Consider the following 22,905-nt stretch of genomic DNA (forward strand, 5'->3'; position numbering starts at 1 on the left):
TCTTTGATCATTGTCAGTGATGAATTAGATCTGTCGATGCATTCAGGTGTTTAGAAATATACATTTATCTGAAAAGCGACTTGCTTTTGTTGTCTGTGATCAGAGGGCTTCTGACCTTTCCTGGACGATTACAGGATCGTTCGCCGTGTGCTTATCCATTACACCTCGTCCTGTCTGGGCGATCGGACAGGTTGACTTGTTCGATGTGTGGGAATAGCCTAGATGAAAGGCTCTCATTGATGGAGAGCGAATGAAAGCACTGACGTGTGTAGACCCACATCAAAGCCCAGATTCTTTCATTTTGTGCAGCAGCTTTATGGGGTCAGAACCTACACCACTTCTGTCTTCCCTTTGGGACTTGTTAAATGTTGTACTTTCACAATGCTTTCATTTTTAATGATGTTTTTATACACAATGATGTCAAACATGTATTTTGGAGGTCAACTTTTTATTTACAGTACATAAATCTTTGTTTCCACTGATCTACAATAAACACCTGTGAAGGCTAACGTCCTTTTATTTTATTTTTATTTCACACAAAGGGACAGGCAGACAAATTTCAAGAATAGACGTTTAGATTTTTGTCAAGAGCACACAGATACCTTCTTTTGAAAACAATCAGGTCTCAATTCAAAAGGGAAAAATAAAACACCTTTTTGAAACACGTGTCAAAAATCACTTTTTAACTTATTAAAATTCACACCGGTCTAAGAACCGATGCACGTGTAAAGCAGCTGCAGATGCTTCATCGTATCTGTGAATGTGATTCCTCCATTAATGATCTGCCAAATTTAACAAGGAGGACAATGTATGTTTTTGAGCCTTTCGAAGCGGTTTTATGATCATGGGTCTGAACGTGCATGCTTGAAGAAAGATCACAAAACAACCACGTTTTTCGGAAATGCTTTTCAGATGAAGCAAAATCCGACGTGTCCACCTTCACGAACCGAGATGGCGGATTGCGCAGCGGCTCGTTCATCAGAATCGACTCAAATTATTAGTTCCCTTTCTATGTGAGGTCAATGTACTGGTCATCAATGCACACGCCCATGAAGTATAATAACACCACTTAAATAGAAAAAAAAAAAGAAAACATTGAAAAGATATGGATAAATTTGGTTATACATATTTCATAGAGAATACTTAAAACAATTCTATGAAATCTCAGACCAGTAATATGGCATTAAAAAAAAAAAACACGCATGGTTAGTTTCAACAGAAAGCACTGCAGTTCTGAAAAACAAACTTTCTACATCTTTGAAGAATTCAAGGGGGAAAAAAAATCAAAAAAGAAAGAAAACTGAAATACTGTCAGTGTGTGTCTGTATGTGGGGGGCTGTGTGTGAAAGAGAGGGAGAGTGTGTGAGAGAATCTACAAAAGCCTGTAGGCAGACTGGGAGAAGAGGAAAGGGAGGTCCTGCGTTGTGCCGTCTCCTCCTTTTCTTTTTGTTTCTGTACTTTCTCCCTCTGTGCTTCAGGTACAATGTTAGAGGAGAGAAGAAGAAGAAGAAGAAAAAAGCCTGATCCAGTCAGCAGTGTGGTATGTCCTGTTTGATGTCATTTCCTTTCCTGTTCGAGTCATGCAGTTCTGTCAGTAGGAGCCATAGCGGTCCTAAAAGAGAAAGAAAGGAAGTTAGGAGAATACAGAACGATAACAGGAGTAGAACAAAAACTGTGTAACTTGTTTTCTCTGAAGGTGATAAAACTACAGTCTGGACTAGCTTCTCAAACAGTTAATAATGCACAAGTGTAACTCTCTCCCTCTCTTTCATTTTTCATTTTTTTATAGTGTTTAACCTGAGGACTGAGGACGCATGATACTAGGCGGGGTACTTCCTGGACAGGACACAAGGGCACACACACATTTGGAAACATCTATTAACCTACTCTGCATGTCTTTGAACTGTAAGAGGAAGCCAGTGTATCTGGAGCTAAGCAAAGAGAGAACATGTGAACTTCACACACAGGACTAAAATTGAGACGTAAGCCCTCAACCCTAAATGTGCGAGGCCACAGTGCTAACCATCACATCATGCTGTCACAAGACCTGTAATGCTAAATTTAAAACAAATTGTAAAAATCACTGCTGTAGTTATATTACAATTAAAAATTTTAATTCTCCCATTCTGATATTCTGCTTATGGTTACGTCTGAATTCTTTTGTCTCAGTGATAAACATTGGAAAACCCATCAACTAAGGGCATTTGTACATTAGGCACGATTAATTTGTACCATGCCACACTGATGGCATAACATCTAAGCAGCCATCTACTTCTATCCTCAGCTATGACTGGCTTCCATACCTTGATTATGTACTGCAGGTGACACTGTACTGGTCCAGAGACCACCTCTTTAAGCAAACTCGGGAACGGTTCCTGAGTGCGGAACAAATGTCTCCTCACTAATCAAAGTGAGCCAAAATTTTGGGTGAAGTGTTCTAGGACAAGGTCTCTAATGTAAAAACACTTTAATTTGTCCTGCAGCTCATTACAGACAGAATTTTCGCACATCAACGTTAGCCAAGCATGATTGATGTATGCAGGACGGATCCAGATCGCACTTTTTGTGTTTGTTACATGATTTCTATTTGTATAGCTTTACACATCTTACGGAAGCTTTTGTTAGCCTCCACCCTTTCTTGTGTGATTCGGTTTCAATCACCAAGTCATTAGTGTAATCCTGTCACAAATACCGAGACATGTGCTTCTTGTTTCCTAACATCTAGTTCTCCAGTACTAAGGATAAACATGACTTTCTTGCATCAGATGTTATGAAATCAGGAAAATGTTATGAATCGTACATTATTATAAGTGGGTTTTTTTTTGTCAGCCCTGTTCGTCAGACTTAATTTTAACTAATTGTTCTTTAGAGATCTAGTGTGGATCACCTGAATGGTATTCATAACCCCATTGGCCAGTACAGCCATCTTTCCAGCCACAGTCTTCACGCCCTGCTTAAACTGTGCCATGTCCGGTCCAGAGGGTAGCACGCTGTCCAATCCTGATCCCCCTACATCACACACACAATCAGTGGAAGCACAAGAGGTCTTTTAATTTCACCCGACGTTCCATAAAGCACTCATGCTCACCTGACGGGCGGCTGCTTCCGTCCCCGAACAAATCAGCAGAGCTAATAGACGTGCTGCTGGACATGGTCTCCAGACGAGCCTTGGCCTCGTACTGAAACACAGATTAAATAGGTCTGAGGGACAGACAGTTTAACCAAATAAAATGACTGACACGAGTTATATTAAGCTTGATTCATTATCCGGCAGGAATTCCTTTTTATTTCCCAGCAGTGTACGAGTGAACGTGAAAGCTGCTTTCATGCTGTCGTACCTCAGCGTTGCTCTCGCGGCCGAAGAACATGTCAGACGAGATTGCTTTAGCATTAGAAAACTTCTGCCGCGCCTCACTGGATTCTGCGAGGGGCACGGAGGCTTCCGGCTTCCTTCTGCTGGGCAACCTGATACACACCACAAGAAACGTCTCTGTGAACTTCACTTTAAACTTCTCAACCGTCCATTCAGCCTTTCAACATCGCCAATATACTCATACGTCTGTGGTTAAACAAACCTTTCTCCGATTGGCTGGATGCTTGAAATTGTGACTTCGGTCTCCTTGGGCTCCTCCTTCTCTAGAGCCCAGGAGGATGAGAAGGAGGCGGAGCCTGAATCTGAATCCCATCGTGAGCCGAAGCTGTCTCCTGTAGTGAAGGGGTTGTCCTTGTACCTGCCATGGCACATCACACTCAGACAGGTAAGACTTTGAGGAAAAAGGATTAACAGATTTTTGCACAGATAACATGTTGTATGACAGGGTATACACTGAGCAGTTGTTTCAGTGGTCAGTGTGTATACTTGGCTAAGATTTAGCTGGTTTATATCAGATGTAACCCTTGAGATTTCGAGATGAAGGAAAGGAAAAAGTGAACACACACACCATGGTTAAAGTGCGCTCTATAAAGCTTGCCCGGCGACTTACTTTGGTGGTCCAGAGGTAAACCCAGGCTCATCAAACATGTCCAGTCTGGAGCGGGAGGAGGACTTGGAGTTTACGGGGGTCTCCTGCTCAATCACCTGCATCTCTGACATCACAGAATGTGACACAACACTGGAAAAAAAAATAGGATGCATGTTTGCAATGTTTAAAAATGTTTACTTCACATTATGTGCTTTTTTTTTCCTGCAACTAATTCAGCATATCTGTACATACTACTAAATCCACCGACATGTTGTTTAGAGTCCTACGATTGCTTCTTTAGTTTTGCTCAATTTGATGAACTGATTACAGTATGCAGATATTTCCAGGAAAGCTAAGTAACAGAAGCTAAAATAGAGCTGCAATTTGTTTATGATTCATTCGAACGGATGTTTTAACGCGATTTCCAGAACGGTTTAATCGACACTGTACATGTTTAGACGAAAATTATATGGGAAAAACACAGACTTATTAACTTGATAAGCACTTCCTTCCATCTGCTATACTCCCAAACACATCAAGATAGAGATAGTACTTCACCGAGGAATGAGCTCTTGGACAAAGTAGATGGTGCAAGCTTGACAAGTCAGATTAACAAGTTGATGTAAAATGTTACGCTATATTCAACTTGCCACTTGAATTAAATATTTTAATTCTAAATATTTACCTTTTACTAAACATACTAAATGGCAGCAACATAAATGTGTCCATCTTTTTTAGCAACAAGCAAGCCAGCGGGTTTGGATTTGTTTCCTACATTCTACAACAAAACTTCAAATTAGAAAACTGTAATTAAGTAATAACAGCAGTAGACAGTTATTTTAAGACATGAAGGGCAGCTGCTCTGGAATAGTTCTTGAAGGAACAGTATTGTCAAGTGTCAACTGTCTCTCATGAAAACCATCCCAGGGAAGCAAGACTAAAACTTACCTCTGCAGCAGAGAACTTTATTTAGAGTTACCAGCCTCAGAAATCACCAATTAACAAACAGCACCTCAGATTAACGCCGTTATGAAGGCTTTACAGAGCAAAAGTAGCTTAGACATCTCAATATCAACTGTTTAACAGGGATTATTCAATTGTATTTGGGATGCCTTCAGCATTGTTTTACAGTGCAGGAAAAAGTAAAAATCAGGAAAGACCATGGAATTACAAGGTGTCCGAATTTTTGACTGGTAGTGTATAGTATAATTAATTTATTGGTAAGAAGTGGTGCTCTGTTTTTATCTGATGCTATGCGTAGCTGCTTTGATTTAATTACATTCACACATACATTAATTACAATCACATTGAAAAAAACAACCCTCAAACAATTATTGTTCGCACTATTTGCTATATATGTGGCACTGTTATTGTTTCTGCTCATCTACATGTCAATTTTATTAAGAAGGGAAAATAAAAAATATTCTAAAAAGTTGTAATAAGAATTAAATTTTTTTTTGCAAAATCAGCCAGCCCTATTCTAAACACATGTTGGCTACAGCTTCAACATAACTCCAGTGCGAAACCAAAGAAACAAACACAATCAACACCAAACTGTCTCAGGTGGTCAGCATGCCTTTAAAGAGCATGAAAAAGAGAATGCTAAGTGAGTACAACATGGTACAAAGAATAGGAAGTTACCTCCTGGTTCCTAAGCCCATGCCCAGCCTCTCAGCCTGCTCTCTCTTCTTCCCCTCCAGGTTCTGCAGTCTCTTTTCTTCCCGCTTCCTGTCGATCTCCAGCTCTTTGTAAGCCAAGCGCATCGAGGCCACGCTGAACCAACGAAACACAACAGGGTGTGTGAATAAAGAACATTTATATTCAATTACTTCTGAAAATTTCGAATTCTGCCCCAAAAAATTGTTCATAAAATATTATTAAAGTTCTTGACTGACATGTATTATTTAAGAAAGCAATGATAAAAACTGAGACTTTATTCCCTAGTATTTGAGAATCTCTCATACAGTATACTCTTGCACATGCCGTCGTTAATATCGACTCCAGCTAGTCCTCTGGTGTTATGCGTACTCATGGCTATTGCTTCCAGTCAGTAAGAACGCGCTAACAGATATCCACAAGGAGCACTTCAGTGTTTCAATTTATAAAACTGGACATCTTAATTTAAACCGCAGAAGCAACTCAGATAATTGAGATCATCATCAAGCAATTTGGATTAATTTAATATAAGTGGTGTTGGTTTGAAGCGTCTCTATCAGACTCACCAAACTGAGATGATTGGCTTATTGTCTGGGTTGTTAATTATGAATCATGCCTGATTAACTGTTGCTAAATAATTATAAGTATTAGCGACAACGGCTTATTATCAAAAATAAAAATAAAAATCAATAAAGGAAACCCGTACATTTTGCAACCTGAGCACTATAACTACAGTAATGTCTCACCCTCATTAACAAACCGAATAATATTCCTGCTTCCTATCACAGTGATCATCTTTCCCCCTGAGGACTTACATGACCTGTCTATACATTCCAGTCTTTCTATAACCGTTGCAGTTACAGTTAATTTCCATGCTCAAGTTGCCTCGGTTTCGGAAGCTCCGGATGTCTGTTAAGCTTCACGGAAACCATTCTCGAAACTATTCTTCGTTAACTCACATGGACTCCTCGGCCTGTTTCTTAGCCTCGACAGCCTGCTCCTCTCTCATCTTCTCAGCCACTTGTGCCTGCTTCTCCACCTCATTGAAGCTCTTGCTGCTCACTTTCTGGGCACCGAGACCCTTTTTAGCCCCGAGCTAAAGACGTAAGGAAAAAAAATACGTAAGGAAAGTCGTTCCTCAACTAAAGTGATGCAAGAGATTTACATTAACTGAGTCACTCATCATCTATACCTCTTTAGTCAATATGCAGGGTCGCAGGGGACCTAGAGCCTACCCCCTATCCCAGGAGACTTAGGACACAAGGCGGGGTACACACTGGACCGGGTTGCACACCCACAGACACACACGCTCTCACACGCTTATTCACACACTACGGGCAATTTGGAAACGCCAATTAGCCTAATCTGCATTTTTTTTAATCCCGTAAAAACCCACCAAGCACATGGAGAACATGCAAACAGACCCGAGGCGGGAATTAAACCCGGAACCTGCAGGTGCAAGGCAACAGTGGTAACCACTGGAACACTCCAAATTCCAATGGAATTTACAAAATTAAACATTGCCATCAAATATCATATGATGAGTCACAAAAAAGGTTATACACTTTTTTTTTAAGCTACAAAATCAGAAGTCCATGCTTAAATTTTGCACAAGCAGCAAACCTTGATGCTAGTCTGACACCTGCTGGTAAACTGAGAATTGCTTCAGCAAATCAGACTTAGCTGGATAAAAGAGAGGACATTATACCCACCCCTTTTTTTGCAGCAACTGGCTTCTTCTTTCCAATAATGGAAGGTCTCGCTTCTAAAAAGAAAAGGGAAAAAGAACAAAACAGCGTGTTTCGTTAACCTGTTAACATGTCGTCCTGTTTATCAATTACAAGAGAGCACTCTGAGTGTTTGAGTTTGAGCTTTATGAAAACCCAAGCCAGCAGAAGGTAACTGAGCAGAAATAATAGACCGAGGCTGCAGTTCTCCTGATATTACACCACCGTATTAGTATCGATGGCACTAATGACGCTCGTATCAATGTGTGGCCAACTTTACACAAACGGCCTAAATGAAGCCCGAGTCTTCTGAGACCCACTAAACAGAACAAATGGAGAAGTTAGGCCTGATTAACCACACGAGCAAATACGCACTCCATATACTGGACGAGAAAGAAAGCATGCCTAATCTCATTATTCCAGTGCATTAATTCTCAGCAGACTTCCGTGCGCATCGGCTGTACGCAGGAAGACTTTCAAGATAACAGGCTGACGATCCAGAGTGAGGTTCGACCTCGCAGCTTAAACGCTTTTGATGACATCACTGCTAGGACTAATGCACTGGATGTGGGCACTTTAGAGTTCGCCTAGTGTAACTGATGGGACAGGCTTTCAGACTGAATTCAAAAGTCCAGTTAAAGTCATGACTAAAGGTTAAAAACAAGGCTTGCTTGCAAAAGCTTTTCTTTTAGTATTTGACTTGAATTTAGTTACTCGAGATAAGAAAAAAAAACTTTAAAAAAAAAACATAGAAATGTAATGCCATGTTAGATTTTAAGAGCTACTCCAGAGCTCATCACCTTGCAATTGGGTTACAAAAGCCATTAGAAGTGAACTTGCTGAAAGTGTACTGATGTGTAGTTAACGACAGGCCAGATCAAAGCAGGCGGGTTACAATCCACCCAAGCGTTAATCATGCAGAAACATGCTGCTGATATGCAGCCAGTCAGGAGGCCAATTCCAAACCACTCAAATCACCTTTAAGAGGCTGTGGCTCGTCAGACGCCAATCTCATCGAGTTGTCTACATTAACAGAGCAGACATGACAGTTACTCAAAAGAATCAAGTTAAATAAAGACTGCTCGTTGGCCATAGTTTGTTCCCATGTAACTTTTAATTAAAAATCATTTTGTTATCACAGCATTGTCGTGTGTTGTCCTTTAAAATCCGTTTTCCAATCTTTTTATCCAGGATCAAAAAAAATATATATTTTTTTTTAAACACCTATAAATTAATGTTAAAAGTTGGAGCTGTTTAGCTTCACAAGCAACAATTTGCAATCAAGTCAGTGCCATTACATTTGCACTGACTTGGAACATATTTTGAATCTTTGACACTTGAACGTAAGTTGCTTTAGAGTTGGAGTTTTGCTTTGGGTATGCATCTGATTACAGTGAAAGTCACTTTTTTAGACTTGAATGTATTTTGTCAGACTGCAAAAACAAGAATGTACATTGCTTTTAAGTTATAAAGCATGTTTAATAAAAGTAATTTGCTTATCACCGAACCTTTGACTTTGATTAGAAATCAGATCCGGTTCCCCGCCTTAGAAACTTTGAAAATAAAAGGAAAAAAAAATAATAAATGAGTTTTAAATGTAGTTGGCTCCAAGTTTTTGTATGCTCATAAGTTCCATAATATAGATAACTGTGAAAATTCACTAATTAATTAATTAAGCTGTTTTATTAAGTTCTTAGTAATGTAACTCAAGCTAAATGATTCACACATACTAAAAATAGTTATGTATATGTTATTTTATTAGTTTAAAAAAATGGTGAATTAAAGAATAGTACTTGTGGGCAAGGGAATGTGTGTATTCAAGAGTGATAACTGGGTCATGTTCAAATCTAACATGGTTGAAAGGCTTGACCTGCTTATGGGATTTAGGTAGATAAGTGAACAGATGGTTATTCCTTTATGCCCCAAAAATGCCCAAATGGCACATCACTGCATCCATAAGAATAATATGGTGTATACATCCACACACAAACACACAGACCCTTTAAGAAGATAACGCCTTACCTATAGTGGCTTTTGCATCCGTGTTCAGTCCCTCGATGCTGGGTCCTTCCTCCAGTACTGCGAGATACAGAAGAGGAGATTAACACAAATACAAACACTATTTATACTAACAGCAGGACCGATTTATGCAAAGTGTGGTCAGACTTTCACGCAACACTTAGCAGATAAACGCTATTACAGGACTACTATTGACTAAAATAGGGAACTTTTTTTTTTCCTCTCTCCTGCAAATAAAAACTGACATAAAAAGTTGAGTCAAAATTTATCCACACTCTGCCTGTAGAATTTATTTTAATAAACACTTAGAAATGGCAAATATATAATTGTCATCTCCTTTCTTTTCAATACACTTTGTCCATCTGTCAACAAGCTTGTATATTCTTTCATCAAAAAATGTTTTAGGCATGCCTCGCCTAGGAATGCACCGCTGTCTTCACTTCATCAGAAGTGTATCTTCGTCCTTGTAGACCAAACAGTTCAGGACTGGGGTAGTAGTCATCTGTGTTTAAACTAAAGTTTGGTTTCAGCTCTTCAATAAGCATCTCACTGTAACAAGCACTGCTGATTGATGAACATTTTTTTTCTTGCTAACGTTCAATATTGGCCCTTAAGAATCCCGGAAAAAACTTTAATCATTTTTTTGGTCTGCGATTGAAGATGTTTGTTACATACTCTGCCGTTTAATCGATGTGATGAATCCGTGTCACGTCACCAGTAACAATTCTCTTTAAGACACTTTCAGCTTCCTTAGCGTATCAGTCCAAATTTTGTTTGTGGATTTCCAAACGCAGCTGTTTATGCTCTTCCCGCAGCAGGTACACACTCAGACCACAGATTAATTGTTGCATGCTGCTCTTTTTTCATGCAAATCATGTGTGACATTTTTGTTTTAATCGCAGATACAAAGAAACTGATGTTACATGTTTACACTTGCACAACAGCGACTGGGGAGTCAGTAGCCTTAAACAGAAAGCACTAATAAGACAGTTATTATTATAACCGGACTGCGGATCATTTTTGACTCAGCCTTGTATAATAGCACATCCCTAGACGGTAAAGGTAGAGAACATGAACTGCACTCACGAGTAGAGACAGACTCTGACACTTTGGGGCTGTCCTGCTCCAGCTGAGCAGTCACAGCAACCGTTCCATTCTGCTCCGAAAGTGAAGGAGAGGCCATATCCCATGCCTGCCGAACACCCGGAAGTAAGGCTGTAGTTTAGTTTTCTTTCTTTTATTTATTTACTTTTTTAACAACTATAACATCTTTACTAACTTAACACGCTACGCTCAATTCACACACCTCTGTGTATGGCCTACCTGAGTGTGCTCATCAAAGAAGTCTGCCTCTTTCTTCTCTGGCGCTGGCTGAGCGTTTCCTGAATGATCGATCCACAGCTGGCGGGCGAAAATTACACTTCCATTACCGACGACGCAAATGGACACACAACATCAGCACACCCTGTTCCAGCAAAGCATTCTAAACAAAGACTATTAGATAATGCTTATCAAAAAGTAACATGTCAGTTCTGACTATATAACGCTGATATAAGGTGGAGTTTGGACCAGGGAGACTCTTGGTCAAAGTTTCACCTGGGCTGAGAACGTGGACACTTTGAGTAGTGTCCAACATTTGAGTACTACTGTGTATGACACATACTACAAGGGTACACAATTACACTGAAGAAGTAATAATTAGATCAATGTCCTTTGTTATTTAGATATTGTCAGGTTTGTGTGTGTGTGTGTGTGTGTGTGTCAGAATTTAGTCTTTTGTATGGCAAGTCATGCATGTCCTTACTGTCTCCAAAATTAACTCTCTTTTGATGCATTTAAAAGATTTTATATATTTGCATTTGAGATGATAAAATGTTGCAGTTTCTTTACGATCCTACAGATGGTGCACTCTAAACTATTCACACACCGGCAGGCAGCACAGCATCCCATTTGTTTAGAACTGTGAAATTTTTTTTTATAAAATCGGGATATTTATAAAAATAAAAAAAAAAACTGATACTTATAAAGCTGCAATACATATCGCCCATAGGTATCGTGATAATATTGTATCAAGTGCTCCCTGGAGTTTCCCATTCAAAATGATTATTATTTATGTGTAATGAGAAACGTCTGGACTTCAAGCTCCTGCATACATTAGAAACAGACAAAGCAATTAGCTTATTCTTAGTTTCCTACAGGTGCCTTACATCAGTGCCATATTTGGAGAGTGCTGCGTTGGCCAGCTGCCTGATCTTCTCCCGGTACATCTGCGCCGCACGGCTGTTATACTTTGCGTTGGTATCGTTGGTAGTGCAGCCATGCTGACGGAAAAAAGCCATCTAAACCCAGACACCATGGTGAACAAAGAAAAACAGAGAGCAACATTTAACATGACATTCGGGCGTTTGCGCACAAATTATGACAGATTGAACAGGGGAAATTTACCGCATTGGCATTTCCTCCAACCTGCATACATCTCAGCTGAAACCAGCTCCAGTTGGAGTCCAGCTCTGTGGATCTGGAAATTATAAGTCACAGGAGTCAATAAAAGCCGGCGCTGGTTAATACCATCACATAGGTCACTATACTGAGTAACTTTTTTAATTTTATTTTTTTGCTTACTATTCACGTTTGTTAAGATCTACAAAGATTGAAAAGATCTACAAAGAATAATCCAAAAACAGTCATATTTATTACTGACGGTTTCCTTTTTTTGTTCAATACTAAGATCAGGATTATGTAATAATTACTCATGGTCTATTGAAACATCAAACATTTATTGAATTTGAATCTAATGAATAACTTTTTTTTCTCATAAACTATATAAGTATAGTATAATTCAATATTCACAAATTAAAAAATTAATGTAAAAAAAAATGGGAGATACATGCAACTAGGCCCATCTCTCACCGCCACTTTTATACACATATATATGAGCATGACAGGAGAATAAAAAAACTGTTAAATACATAAATAATTATATAAATAATAATTAACCCGAGGTATGGAAATGGAGAACAGTAGTCTGCTGGACAGAGGACAAAGTCAGATGTCTGACAGCATGTTATGAGGATGCATCAGCACTGGCAAAGATAGTGAGAATGAAACATGGTGACGTATTAGGAAGCCAATGCAGTCAGCATTTCAGATTTGGGCTGCTAGTCTGAACATGGCCTAGCAGACAATGTTTTCCCTTGCTTTGTCGGCAGAGGGCGCAATCGCCTGTTTAATACAATAACGGTCTCGCCTGTTGACCCTTTGCTGAATCAGATTATACATTACAGTACATTAGGAATGTTTATGTTTGAAATACAGTTGTTTGGGATTTTTTTTTTTTTTTTTCAAATTTTTGGGCTTTTGGGGGGGCTTAACATGCTTAAAAACCCATGAAAATTGGCACAAAGGTTGGAATCTGCCTCCAATAGGATGCCTGAGTCTGTGTCCTGGACGTGGCATGAGGCACTCACATGAGATTTTGCTGCATAGCTCATATTTTATATATTTTATATATTTCATATGCATGTGAAACTCGGTACACATTTAGAGCTCATTGGGCCAAACAACTTGATATACTTTGATATACTCCTCCTAGGGGATTTATACGATCACCACTAAATGAGCCTATGTGATCTAAAGGCACTGATGATGCAAAATTGTAGAGGGATTTTGATCTCAAACGGGTCAACGCCTTAAATTTATGCTGAAAAATGGTTAGTAACTTTCTGTGGGACATTATGATGAGTGACATCACGTTCAGTGACATCATAGCAGAGGTGTCAAGTAACGAAGTACAAATACTTTGTTACCTTACTTAAGTAGAAATTTTTGGTATCTATACTTTACTGGAGTAATTATTTTTCAGCCGACTTTTTACTTCTACTCCTTAAATTTTCACACAATTATCTGTACTTTCTACTCCTTACATTTTAAAAATAGCCTCGTTACTCCTATTTTACTTCAGCTTGTCATTCAAAAAACAACAACAACAAAAAAAGTCTGGTTAAATCGCGCCATCCGGATGGAGCGAATTTGATTGTGGTTGGATGAGAAGTATAAACATACCATTCCGACACCCTATTGGTTGGTACATGATCCATCACACCTGCAAATGACGTTACGGCACACACTACAGCAAGGACGTTTGAATAAAATAGCATTTTTGGTTGATAAGGTTGTGATAAGTAGACGAAGATGTCCGTTAACAAGACTTAAGATTCGAGCGAAATGTCACAACCAAACACCAGCGAGGAAGGTAACAGCATCCAGGAAGGTAACAGGAATAAAATAATATATATATATATATTTATTTTTTTTAAATAAATCACTTGGATTAATCATTCATTCTGACAGCACTAATGTTTATTGTAGACAACCATACAAGGGTAATTGTTACTAAACCTGCCCTGGGTGCACTAATTTTCTTGTATGTTGCCCTCACAGATTCCTGCAGCTAAGCTTGGATGTACATTTACATTCCAATAAAGGTTACTGATGACATGCCTCTGAAGTTTGACTTTTTGCACCATTAAAATACTTATAGGCAACTATATAATCATATCTTCTTCTCCATGAAACATGTTAATGCTCAGTAGTACACATATATGGTTCTTTAATGTATTTGCATTGTACTAAAATGCATTCTTTTTCAATTGCTGTATACTGTATCCCAAATCACTATGGCCGTTAAAAAAAAAATTAATTAAAAAAAAAATTCGTATTTTTTTTTATGGGGTGTTAGTGCAGTATATAGGCCCGTGGCACAGCCTAAGCTTTTATCCTTAATGCTTCCACCCACCCCCCCTCACGTTACTTTTACTTTCATAATTTAAGTAGTTTTGAAACCACTTTTACACTTTACCTTTTACACTTTTACTTGAGTAAAAAGCTTGAGTTGATACTTCAACTTCTAAAGAAGTCTTTTTAAACCCTAGCATCTATACTTCTACTCAAGTAATGAATGTGAATACTTTTGACACCACTGCATCATAGTGTGATGCTTTTTTCCAGCATCTGTGCCCTATTCTACACACATATGGTAACACATGCATGCATGCACAAACACATTCGGATCACACATACACACTTTCATCTCTCTTTTACACCTACACCCACATGCACGCACACAGTTGATTTTTTTTTTTGGTTTGTTTGTTTATATAAATCAAACCATTGCAAGAAAAGGAAAAAGGGAATAAAGTGCAAGTATTCTGCAGTAAGACACTGCTACGTAACTGACAGTTACGTAATACTGTAATCATAACAGGCCCAATGACTTCACCTTCACTTCACCAAACTACTCGGATGTGATGCGTTTTTTTTTTCTCTAAATAGTAGAAGACTGCAACATGGAAGGAAATAAAAACATATGCAGGTACTTATCTCTGACTACAATCTTTTATAATTATTTCCATTAAGCACACGCATTAAAACACACAGGTAAAATATCTAATATATATATAAAATAAAAATAATAATGATAATCTCACCTCTATTACACTTTATTTTATATCAGTGTCACTAAATTCTCAAATCTGATTGGCCAGAAGGTATTATTGTGTATAGTAGACACACCACATGATCAGAGACTGTAAATTCATCATCTAAAAATTACAATTTTTAGTGTTCGAGATATTCCTCTTAGATGTTTTACTTTTTTTTCTACCACTGGAAAGTCTTTTGAACAGAGGTGTTCTGTTCTGTATAACAGACAAATGACATTTGTTTTATTTAACAGAGTTAAAGAAAGCTGGTGAGGAATTGACCTGTAAGAACAGATACTAAGTTGTTTCACTTTGCATTCCAAAATGAAAATGAACATTCTGACATACTTTAATAGGTGCCAAACAACCGGACATGAAGCGGAGTTGATTAGTTTCCTGTAATAGCACGTAAAATGCTCTATCCGAATTAAAACTTTAATACAACTTACGTTCAAGCTAATTCTTCTAAGATCAATTAAACAGGCTACATAAACAGAGGATGCAACATGAGGACAGGAATGAAACAAACCTAATGAAACTCAGATGGACGCCCAGAGAACGATGGATCCCTGAGCAGTCGATGCAAAGGAAAACTCCATGAGAAATACTGGCCCAGCTCGGATTCTTAGCAGCACAATCAAAGCAAGCCTGTGAAGGAAAAAAGAAAAAAAAAGATGTCCGGGTTAGATGATGAACAAAGAACATGCAACCTAGTGTGTGTGATTTATCTATCTGTATTAAGGGCGCTCTGACGGATCGGCCACCTGTTAAAATTAGATGATACTGTCTCTAAACTGGCCACATAAACCAACACTATTGTGATCACAAAAAAAGTTGTGAAACGTCGACCCTCACTTGATCACCTATAACAGAATTCCTCAAACAGCTCAAGCTTTACTCTACAGAGAGTTAAACAGCTAAAACCACTAAAACAAAAACAGTAATACAGAAAGAAGGTGTGGGTACCGCTCTATGCATGCGGGCTGACCGTGAACGACTATTCAGCAGCACATCTGTACACAGTCTGGATGATAAAAGGACTAGACTGTCTCTTAAATGTGCAGAATAGTCACTGATGTGTGTTTATTTAAAAAATTTCAGTGCAGAGTTTAAATTTGTTATAACGAGTGAGTAAAGCAGGCATAAAAGACATTAAACTAGTTTTGAAATTAGTTTGTATTGTTTAAATGCTGCGCTTGGTTTTCAAGTGAGAAAACTAATGTTATAAGGAACAAACTACATTTAAATACTCATGTTGAGCTCTGCAGTGAAGTTGTGGAATAAAGGTAAGGTGCAAAACTTTCGAGTTATGACAGTTATGACCTTCTTTTAAAAAGGTTTAATTTATTAAAAATCTAACAAAATTGAAAAAAAAAAGATGTATGAATTATTATATTTATAAAATCATGAAACTTAGAACTGCACTATATGTCAATGGTGTCACAGTGCATGAACAGGAAAAAAATATCTATTCAGTTATGAATCATGAATCTTTTGTGTGGTGATTCGTATATCGCCAAACTGACCCCAAATTATATGTTTTTTATATTATTACGTTTGTAACAGAGATGAACCAGGCGATCAACCAGTGACCGGAGTAGACTGGTTTTTAATTTGATTTGATTCGTTGTGATTTGAATCGGCCGATCAGCCTCAGATATAACAGATTCTGTACCAAGCGGTTAAGCTAGTATCCAGTTGTTAGAGAAATAAGCCAAGTTTGTCTAGAAATAATTATTATAGCAAATGACAGACGTGTGCTGCTCAGTAAACATTTAGAGTTTTATTTAATTTAATGTTAAATGCTAAACACTTGTCTTTGAGGTTAGTTTGTATTGTTTTCTTGCTGCAAAAAATTTATGTTATAAGGAACGAGCTACATTAGTTTAGTTCTGTAGTGAAGCTGTTGAATAAAGCTAAGGTATAAAACTTTCGAGTTATGACAACCTTTTTTTTAACATTTAAGGTCTTAAAACTGTAAAAAAAAAAAAATAAATAAAAAAAAAATTGGAAAAAATTTAATATCGAATCAGGATTTTTATAAAACTATACTTACAGAATCGCGACATTAATTGAATCGACACCGAGGTATCGTGATAATATCGTATCGGTGGTGACTGTGATTCTCATCCCTACTACACTGTACTAGAACTGCGCTATATATTAAGAGTGACAACTGTATTTATGAATCTCAATAATTATGAATAAAATACTCATGAAGATTTAATATACTTATGATATTAACGGAGAAAATAAAACACGCTAACGTTAGCAAATAAGCGGTGAAGATTCCCTTCCTGTCAGCTTGTTTTCTTCATTTAAACATATTAATGTTGTTTTATTTGTGCTAGCTCTCTGAGTGTTTTGTTCTCTTTCTGTGTGTGTGTTTGTGGGAACCGTTAGACGTGGCTAGTGGAAAACCTGACTAAAGCGCGAGGAAAGCTAACCGGCTAACTAGCTGAGCAGCGTTAGCTAACTAAATAAAAGACTAGCTTAGATGAATGTGAGGGGAATTCCGTGTCCATGAATCCACTAGTATTATTATTACAGTTATAATGACGGTTCTGTCTGAGAACTATAGAAAAGCAGCCCAGTTCGTGCCGTTAGCGCTGACTCCGCTCGGTTTCTCCCCGAGTTAAAGGCCCAAACACCGGCACCGCGGACACCCGGGGAACTGACACGTAATCACTCAGCTTCAGTAAGCTCAACACTCACACCTCACCGACCAACACCGCGACCGGCCGGGACTCCGTCAGCACCGCGCCTCCCCGAGGTTTATTACCTTGTTAGTGGGAATCGAGCGCAGTCTTTTAAAAAACGTCAGGATCTCAGTCTTATTCGGTTCTGACGCCATCTTGCCAGCTTAGCAATGTGAAGCCGGAGAGAATAAGGAGACACAGACTAGTATGTGACGGAAGCGTTCTGTCTTTCAAAATAAAAGCCCATTAACGTGGTCATCATTATACACACAGAGATTATGTGGATTCGTCGTAGTACTTTCTTTCATTCATTATTGCCTTACTTATTCTTTTCATTGTGTACATTTTTTGACCCGTCATTTTGTTATTAATAACTAGTAGTATTAATAGTAGCAGTACTGGTAATAACATTAGTAGTAAAACAATTTCTTACCTTCTTCTTTTGTCAATAATTTTGGTAATATTTACTTTTTGTCAATTACTATTTTATTAATTATTCTTTTATAATGTATATTTGTATTGTTTTATGTATTTTCTTACCATTATTTACCTGATGTTTTGTGGCTACTACTATGAATAATAATAATAATAATAATAAGAAGAAATTGCATGTTTTTTACATTTTCCAATCTTTTTTTTACTATTTTATTTACTTTCCTTGACCCATCTTTTTTTTATAATATAGGAACTACTACCACTAATGAAACTAGTAGTAGTATTATTAGTAATAAAACAATTACTTCTTTTTCTTCTTCTTCTTTTGCTGTTGTTTATTGGCAGTTGGAATCCAGTAGGTTGGTTACATTAACGACAACAATACATCTTATTGTCCCTCATCTTCCTGGCCTCTTCCAGACCAGCCTTCCTTAAGAATGTCTAACAATTCCTTCTCTGATCTTGTCTTGACTTGTTCTGTTTATTGAACTCTTCACCTGCTTTATCTGATATTTCCTCACACTCTTTCTTCTCAACACATTTCCTCTTTGTACCAGTCAGCAGTCAGTAATCAGTTGAAGTTCTGTAGGCTGCTGCATCACCACCACCTATCTCTCTCTCTCTCTCTCTCTCTCTCTCTCTCTCTCCTCAGCTTTCCTGTCCTTCCCTGACTTTCCAGTTCAATCTTCAACAAAAACAACATTAAATCCTTCCCTGATCAGTGACTCCCCATTCTAAAAGACTCTCAACATTGCCTTCTACTCTCCCTAGTTCTTGGAGCTGTGCCACCATATCTAGCCTCTCTTGCACATATTTTCTGCATACCAGCAGTACAAATATAACAGTCTCACTCTCATGGCATTTCTCACAGAGCCCCTTTGCGTGTTTACACACTATAAATTTATTGTGAATTACTTTATATGTGAACTAGATGGTACCCCTGGCTCCGCCCACACTTACCCGCTATTTTTAAATGGAGTATGCAGTCAACTCACTGCCACTCCTCACACTGCTCCAATGTTCCAGCTAAAACAATTACTTACCTTGTTTTTTTAATTAATATTTTATTAATAATTTTTATTAATATTTACTTAGCGTATTGTTTTAATACCTAAGACTTTTGCCCATTTTTTTGTTAACAACTACTTTCTTGCCATTTTTATTATTATTTTTTTTATTACGTGCATTTTTACAATTCAATCTTTTTTTATATATTTTTTTATTGTACCTGTCCATTATTTTTTACCCTTATTTATTTAAATTATTTTACTACTACTACTAATAATAATAATAATAATAATAATAATAATAATAACAAAAACAACAATAATAATAATAATAATAATAATATAAAAATAAATAGTAAAAGTAACAATAGTAATAGGAAAAAAAGAATTTTATAGTTTTCTCAAGTAGTTTTAATAAAATTATAACATTTTAAGTAATTTCAGTAATTTTATTATCATTTTTCTAATATAATTAATTTGATGATATTATTATTAATATTACTATATTATTATAATACTACTACTGATAATAGTTTTACATCCTTGAGCACATCAGAATGTTCTATTTAGCAAAAATATATTAGCTTGTAGCCAAACCCCAGCCACTGGATGCAGTGCCGGTCCCAAGCCCGGATGGGAGGGTTGGATCAGGAAGGGCATCCAGCATAACACTTGTGCCAAGCTGTTATGTGGATTGAATGGTCTGCTGTGGCGACCCCTCAATGGGAACAGACAAAAGACTAACTACATATTAGCCTGTAAGGTTTTCTAGTATGTGTCCTATAGCCTATGTTCAGACAACATCAGACATGAAAATAGCTTGTTTTGATGGAACCTTTCAGCTACTGTGGTTCTTTTTGTCCGTCTGTGTTTTTTCTCTGTAAGGAAGCCTTAAAAAGAAAGTTTTTGTTTCTCCAGTTTTATTATAAAAAAAATAATAATTCAGAAGAAGGTCTCGGGGGAGTTCTAGATTTAGATCAGGTGATTGTAAGGGCTAGGTCATCTGATGCAGCACTCCATCATTCTCCTGTTTTTTTCAACAATTATTTTTCTGCAAGTCGACCATGAATCCTAACTCATGCAGTCTCCTCTGAACAGTGTATGTTAAAATATATCTGCCACTTGAACTCTGAAAAGCATTTTTGTAGTCTAATCTGGCATTTTGTAAATCAGCGGTTTCTGGAGCTCGTCATTCTAAAAAACATCCTTTGTGGCAAAGGTAGCTCTGGGTCTTCCTTTCCTGGGACGGTGCTCATGAGAGCATTTAAAGGTTTTGGCGATAACATATGGGTATACATGAAAAGTTCTTAAAAATGTTTTATATTGACTAACTTTTATTTCTTAAGGTAATTACACTGTTTTTTTTTTTCTTTACTTAAACAAGTGTTTTTCGCTACAATATGAATTTGTACAGTAGTAGAGTCTGTTTTCAGCACTCCTCCGCACAAGACATCTGATGGTCTAAAGCACATAACGAAGACAAGAATTGACACCAACTAACTCTTGACAAGGCACACTTGTGTATATACAGTATAAAGTTTGGGTAGTGCTGTGTTTTCTAAATAAGTCAATTTACTCCAATAAAATTTTTCAAAGAAGGTTTTTTTTTTTTAATGTAAGCATTATTTGAACACTTCATTAAAGTGTCTTCTAGACACTTTATGGTTCTGGTGAGATTGATTGCGACAAGCACGCAAAAACTAGATTTTTAATTACAACTGCTCTTTTATTATTAATAACAAAAACTATAATACTAGTATAAAAAAGTTAGAAATTTTTGTTTATGAATAAAGAATTTTGCATTTAAAACAAAATTATTAACTCCATATTCATCCAAAAGTTTTCTTCCATATGAATAAAAGAAAGGTTTTGTCTATACATTGATCAGAACTCATCTTCATGTTTAGTGAAGAAAAAATTTTGTCTCATAAAATTCTGTACTGTATCTGCCTGTACTGAATGTATGTCCTGGCAAAATATGTAATAGCATCACATATAACTGGATGTACAGAATTTAACTAAACTTTTGCAGTACTAAGATATCTGCCTGAAGAATTACCTGCACCATAAGTGAAATTAAAATTTTATATACAAGTGATGCTATGAACAGGTTTGTGGCAAATTTAATAATCTAATTTTTTATTACCTCTGTAGTCCAACTAGGGACTGTGGAGGCCAATGGTGACTGTTGTATTTATTCCTATTTTGTACGACCGTGGTAGGACATTAACATTCACACACACATTCACATTCTAACACCAGTTAGCCTTATATGCATGTCATTAGACTGTGGAAGGAAACTGGAGAACCCGAAGGAAACCCACCAAGCACGAGGAAAACATGCAAACTCCTTGCACACAGACCCAACACAACAATCAAACCAGGGACCTGGAGGTGCAAGCCACCATGCTGCTTAATAAGCTTGCTCAATGTAAACTAACCCCTACACCAAAAGGGAATTAGAAAATTATCTATTATTTAGATTAATGAATTTTAACAGACTTTTTAAGACAAAACTTAACCCAATCAAATTTTTTCAATTGCTCATCTTTAATTTACTCTCCGATTACAAAAATATCATGAACAAGGTGTAAACATAAACATTTTTATATGTCCTCCCCTTCCCATTGATTGTAATAAGATTAACTGGCAGAAGATTTAAAATTCATTTCAATTCAATTTCATTTGAATAGCGCTTTTAACAATTGACATTGTCACAAAGCAGCTTTACACAACCAAAAAAATTATTTAAGTTTGTATGAGATGTGAATGGTGTATAAATTAAAATGATTTATACACCATTCACATCTCTAAGATTGTCCCAAATGAGCAAGCCAAGGGTGACGGCGACAGTGGCAAGGAAAAACCTGAGATAGTTATAGGAAGAAACCTTAATACATTTAATACATTTTATTTATAATGCACTTTATATTTTAAGCTAATCTCAAAGTGCTACAAATTAATTCGACCCAAAAGCTCTGATAAAAAGATACGTTTTAAGACCAGATTTAAAAGCATCAACAGTCTGTGGCTTCCTCAGATACTCAGGGAGAGCATTCCACAGTCTAGGTGCAGCTGAGCAAAAGGCGCTATCTCCCATAGTATGACGTTTAGTCTTAGGAGGTTTCAAAAGATGTACTGATGCAGAGCGGAGGTTGCGTGTGGACAAATGTGAGGTAATAAGTTCTTTGAGGTAGGGAGGGGCATCCCCATTAATACGCTGGTGGGTAAAAAGGGCAACCTTGTAATTAATTCTAAATGAAACAGGGAGCCAGTGAAGAGATTTAAGAATGGGCGTAATATGATTATATTTACGCCCTCTCATCAGGATCCTAGCAGCACTGTTCTGAACATACTGCAGCTTTTGAAGTGTTCTTCCAGTAGTCCCAATGAGAAGTGCATTGCAGAAGTCCAGCCTGGAGGAGACAAACGCATGGACCAACTTTTTTGCATCAGCAAAAGTGAGTGCTGGATGCAGTTTTGCAATATTCCTGAGGTGGAAATAAGACATTTTACATAGATGTTTAACATGAGCCTCATACGTCGAATGAGAGTCCATTTTAACCCCAAGGTTTATAACGGATGTTGACAATGGGATATTCTGACCAAAGTAGGTAATACTGGTGACGTTAGATGTCCTAACCTGGTGTGGGGTGCCTACTAAAACCTTGGAAGGAACCAGACTCAACAGGGAACTTATACTCATTTGGGTGACAACGGATAGCAGGGATTGATCTGCATCATACTGTGTGAGACTAAATGACAGTATTCAGTATAACAGGAGATGTGTTTAAGTTACTACGGAGTCCAGATCGTTATCTGAGACTCAGGTGGACTGTAGGAAACTCCAGTCCTGAACTATCTTGCCATGAACTAGGTACAATTTGTACAATTACCTATAATTTAGCCGCCAATCCAGT

At 37.4% G+C, this 22,905-nt stretch overlaps 1 protein-coding gene across 2 annotated transcripts; it reads right to left on the minus strand.

The window, feature by feature from the left end:
- Positions 1 to 1,005: 1,005 nt before the first annotated feature.
- On the minus strand, positions 1,006 to 17,757 carry arfgap2 (ADP-ribosylation factor GTPase activating protein 2). 2 transcript variants are annotated; one of them, XM_053500053.1, is made up of 17 exons: positions 17,627 to 17,757; positions 15,374 to 15,492; positions 11,810 to 11,882; positions 11,572 to 11,703; positions 10,688 to 10,765; positions 10,451 to 10,556; positions 9,368 to 9,424; positions 8,324 to 8,368; positions 7,331 to 7,383; positions 6,578 to 6,714; positions 5,604 to 5,735; positions 3,984 to 4,112; positions 3,576 to 3,731; positions 3,339 to 3,465; positions 3,089 to 3,179; positions 2,888 to 3,009; positions 1,006 to 1,612 (listed from the first exon to the last, which is right to left on the minus strand). In XM_053500053.1, the coding sequence occupies exons 1-17, from the start codon at positions 17,696 to 17,698 to the stop codon at positions 1,592 to 1,594; spliced, it is 1,650 nt and encodes a 549-aa protein (XP_053356028.1). In that variant the 5' UTR covers positions 17,699 to 17,757; the 3' UTR covers positions 1,006 to 1,591. The 2 variants fall into 2 exon arrangements, with proteins under 2 accessions (XP_053356028.1, XP_053356029.1); XM_053500054.1 differs by lacking the exon at positions 8,324 to 8,368.
- Positions 17,758 to 22,905: the final 5,148 nt, after the last annotated feature.

The sequence above is a fragment of the Clarias gariepinus genome, chromosome 7 (genome assembly GCF_024256425.1).
Source record: "Clarias gariepinus isolate MV-2021 ecotype Netherlands chromosome 7, CGAR_prim_01v2, whole genome shotgun sequence".
Taxonomy (NCBI): domain Eukaryota; kingdom Metazoa; phylum Chordata; class Actinopteri; order Siluriformes; family Clariidae; genus Clarias; species Clarias gariepinus.

Coding starts and splice junctions, on each gene's coding strand:
- arfgap2 (XM_053500053.1), bottom strand. CDS start 17,698: ATGGCGTCAGAACCGAATAAGACTGAGATCCTGACGTTTTTTAAAAGA. Junction 9,425..10,450: donor GTCAGAGTCTGTCTCTACTC/GTGAGTGCAGTT, acceptor TGTATCTCGCAG/TACTGGAGGAAGGACCCAGC. Junction 3,180..3,338: donor GCCGCGAGAGCAACGCTGAG/GTACGACAGCAT, acceptor TCTGTGTTTCAG/TACGAGGCCAAGGCTCGTCT.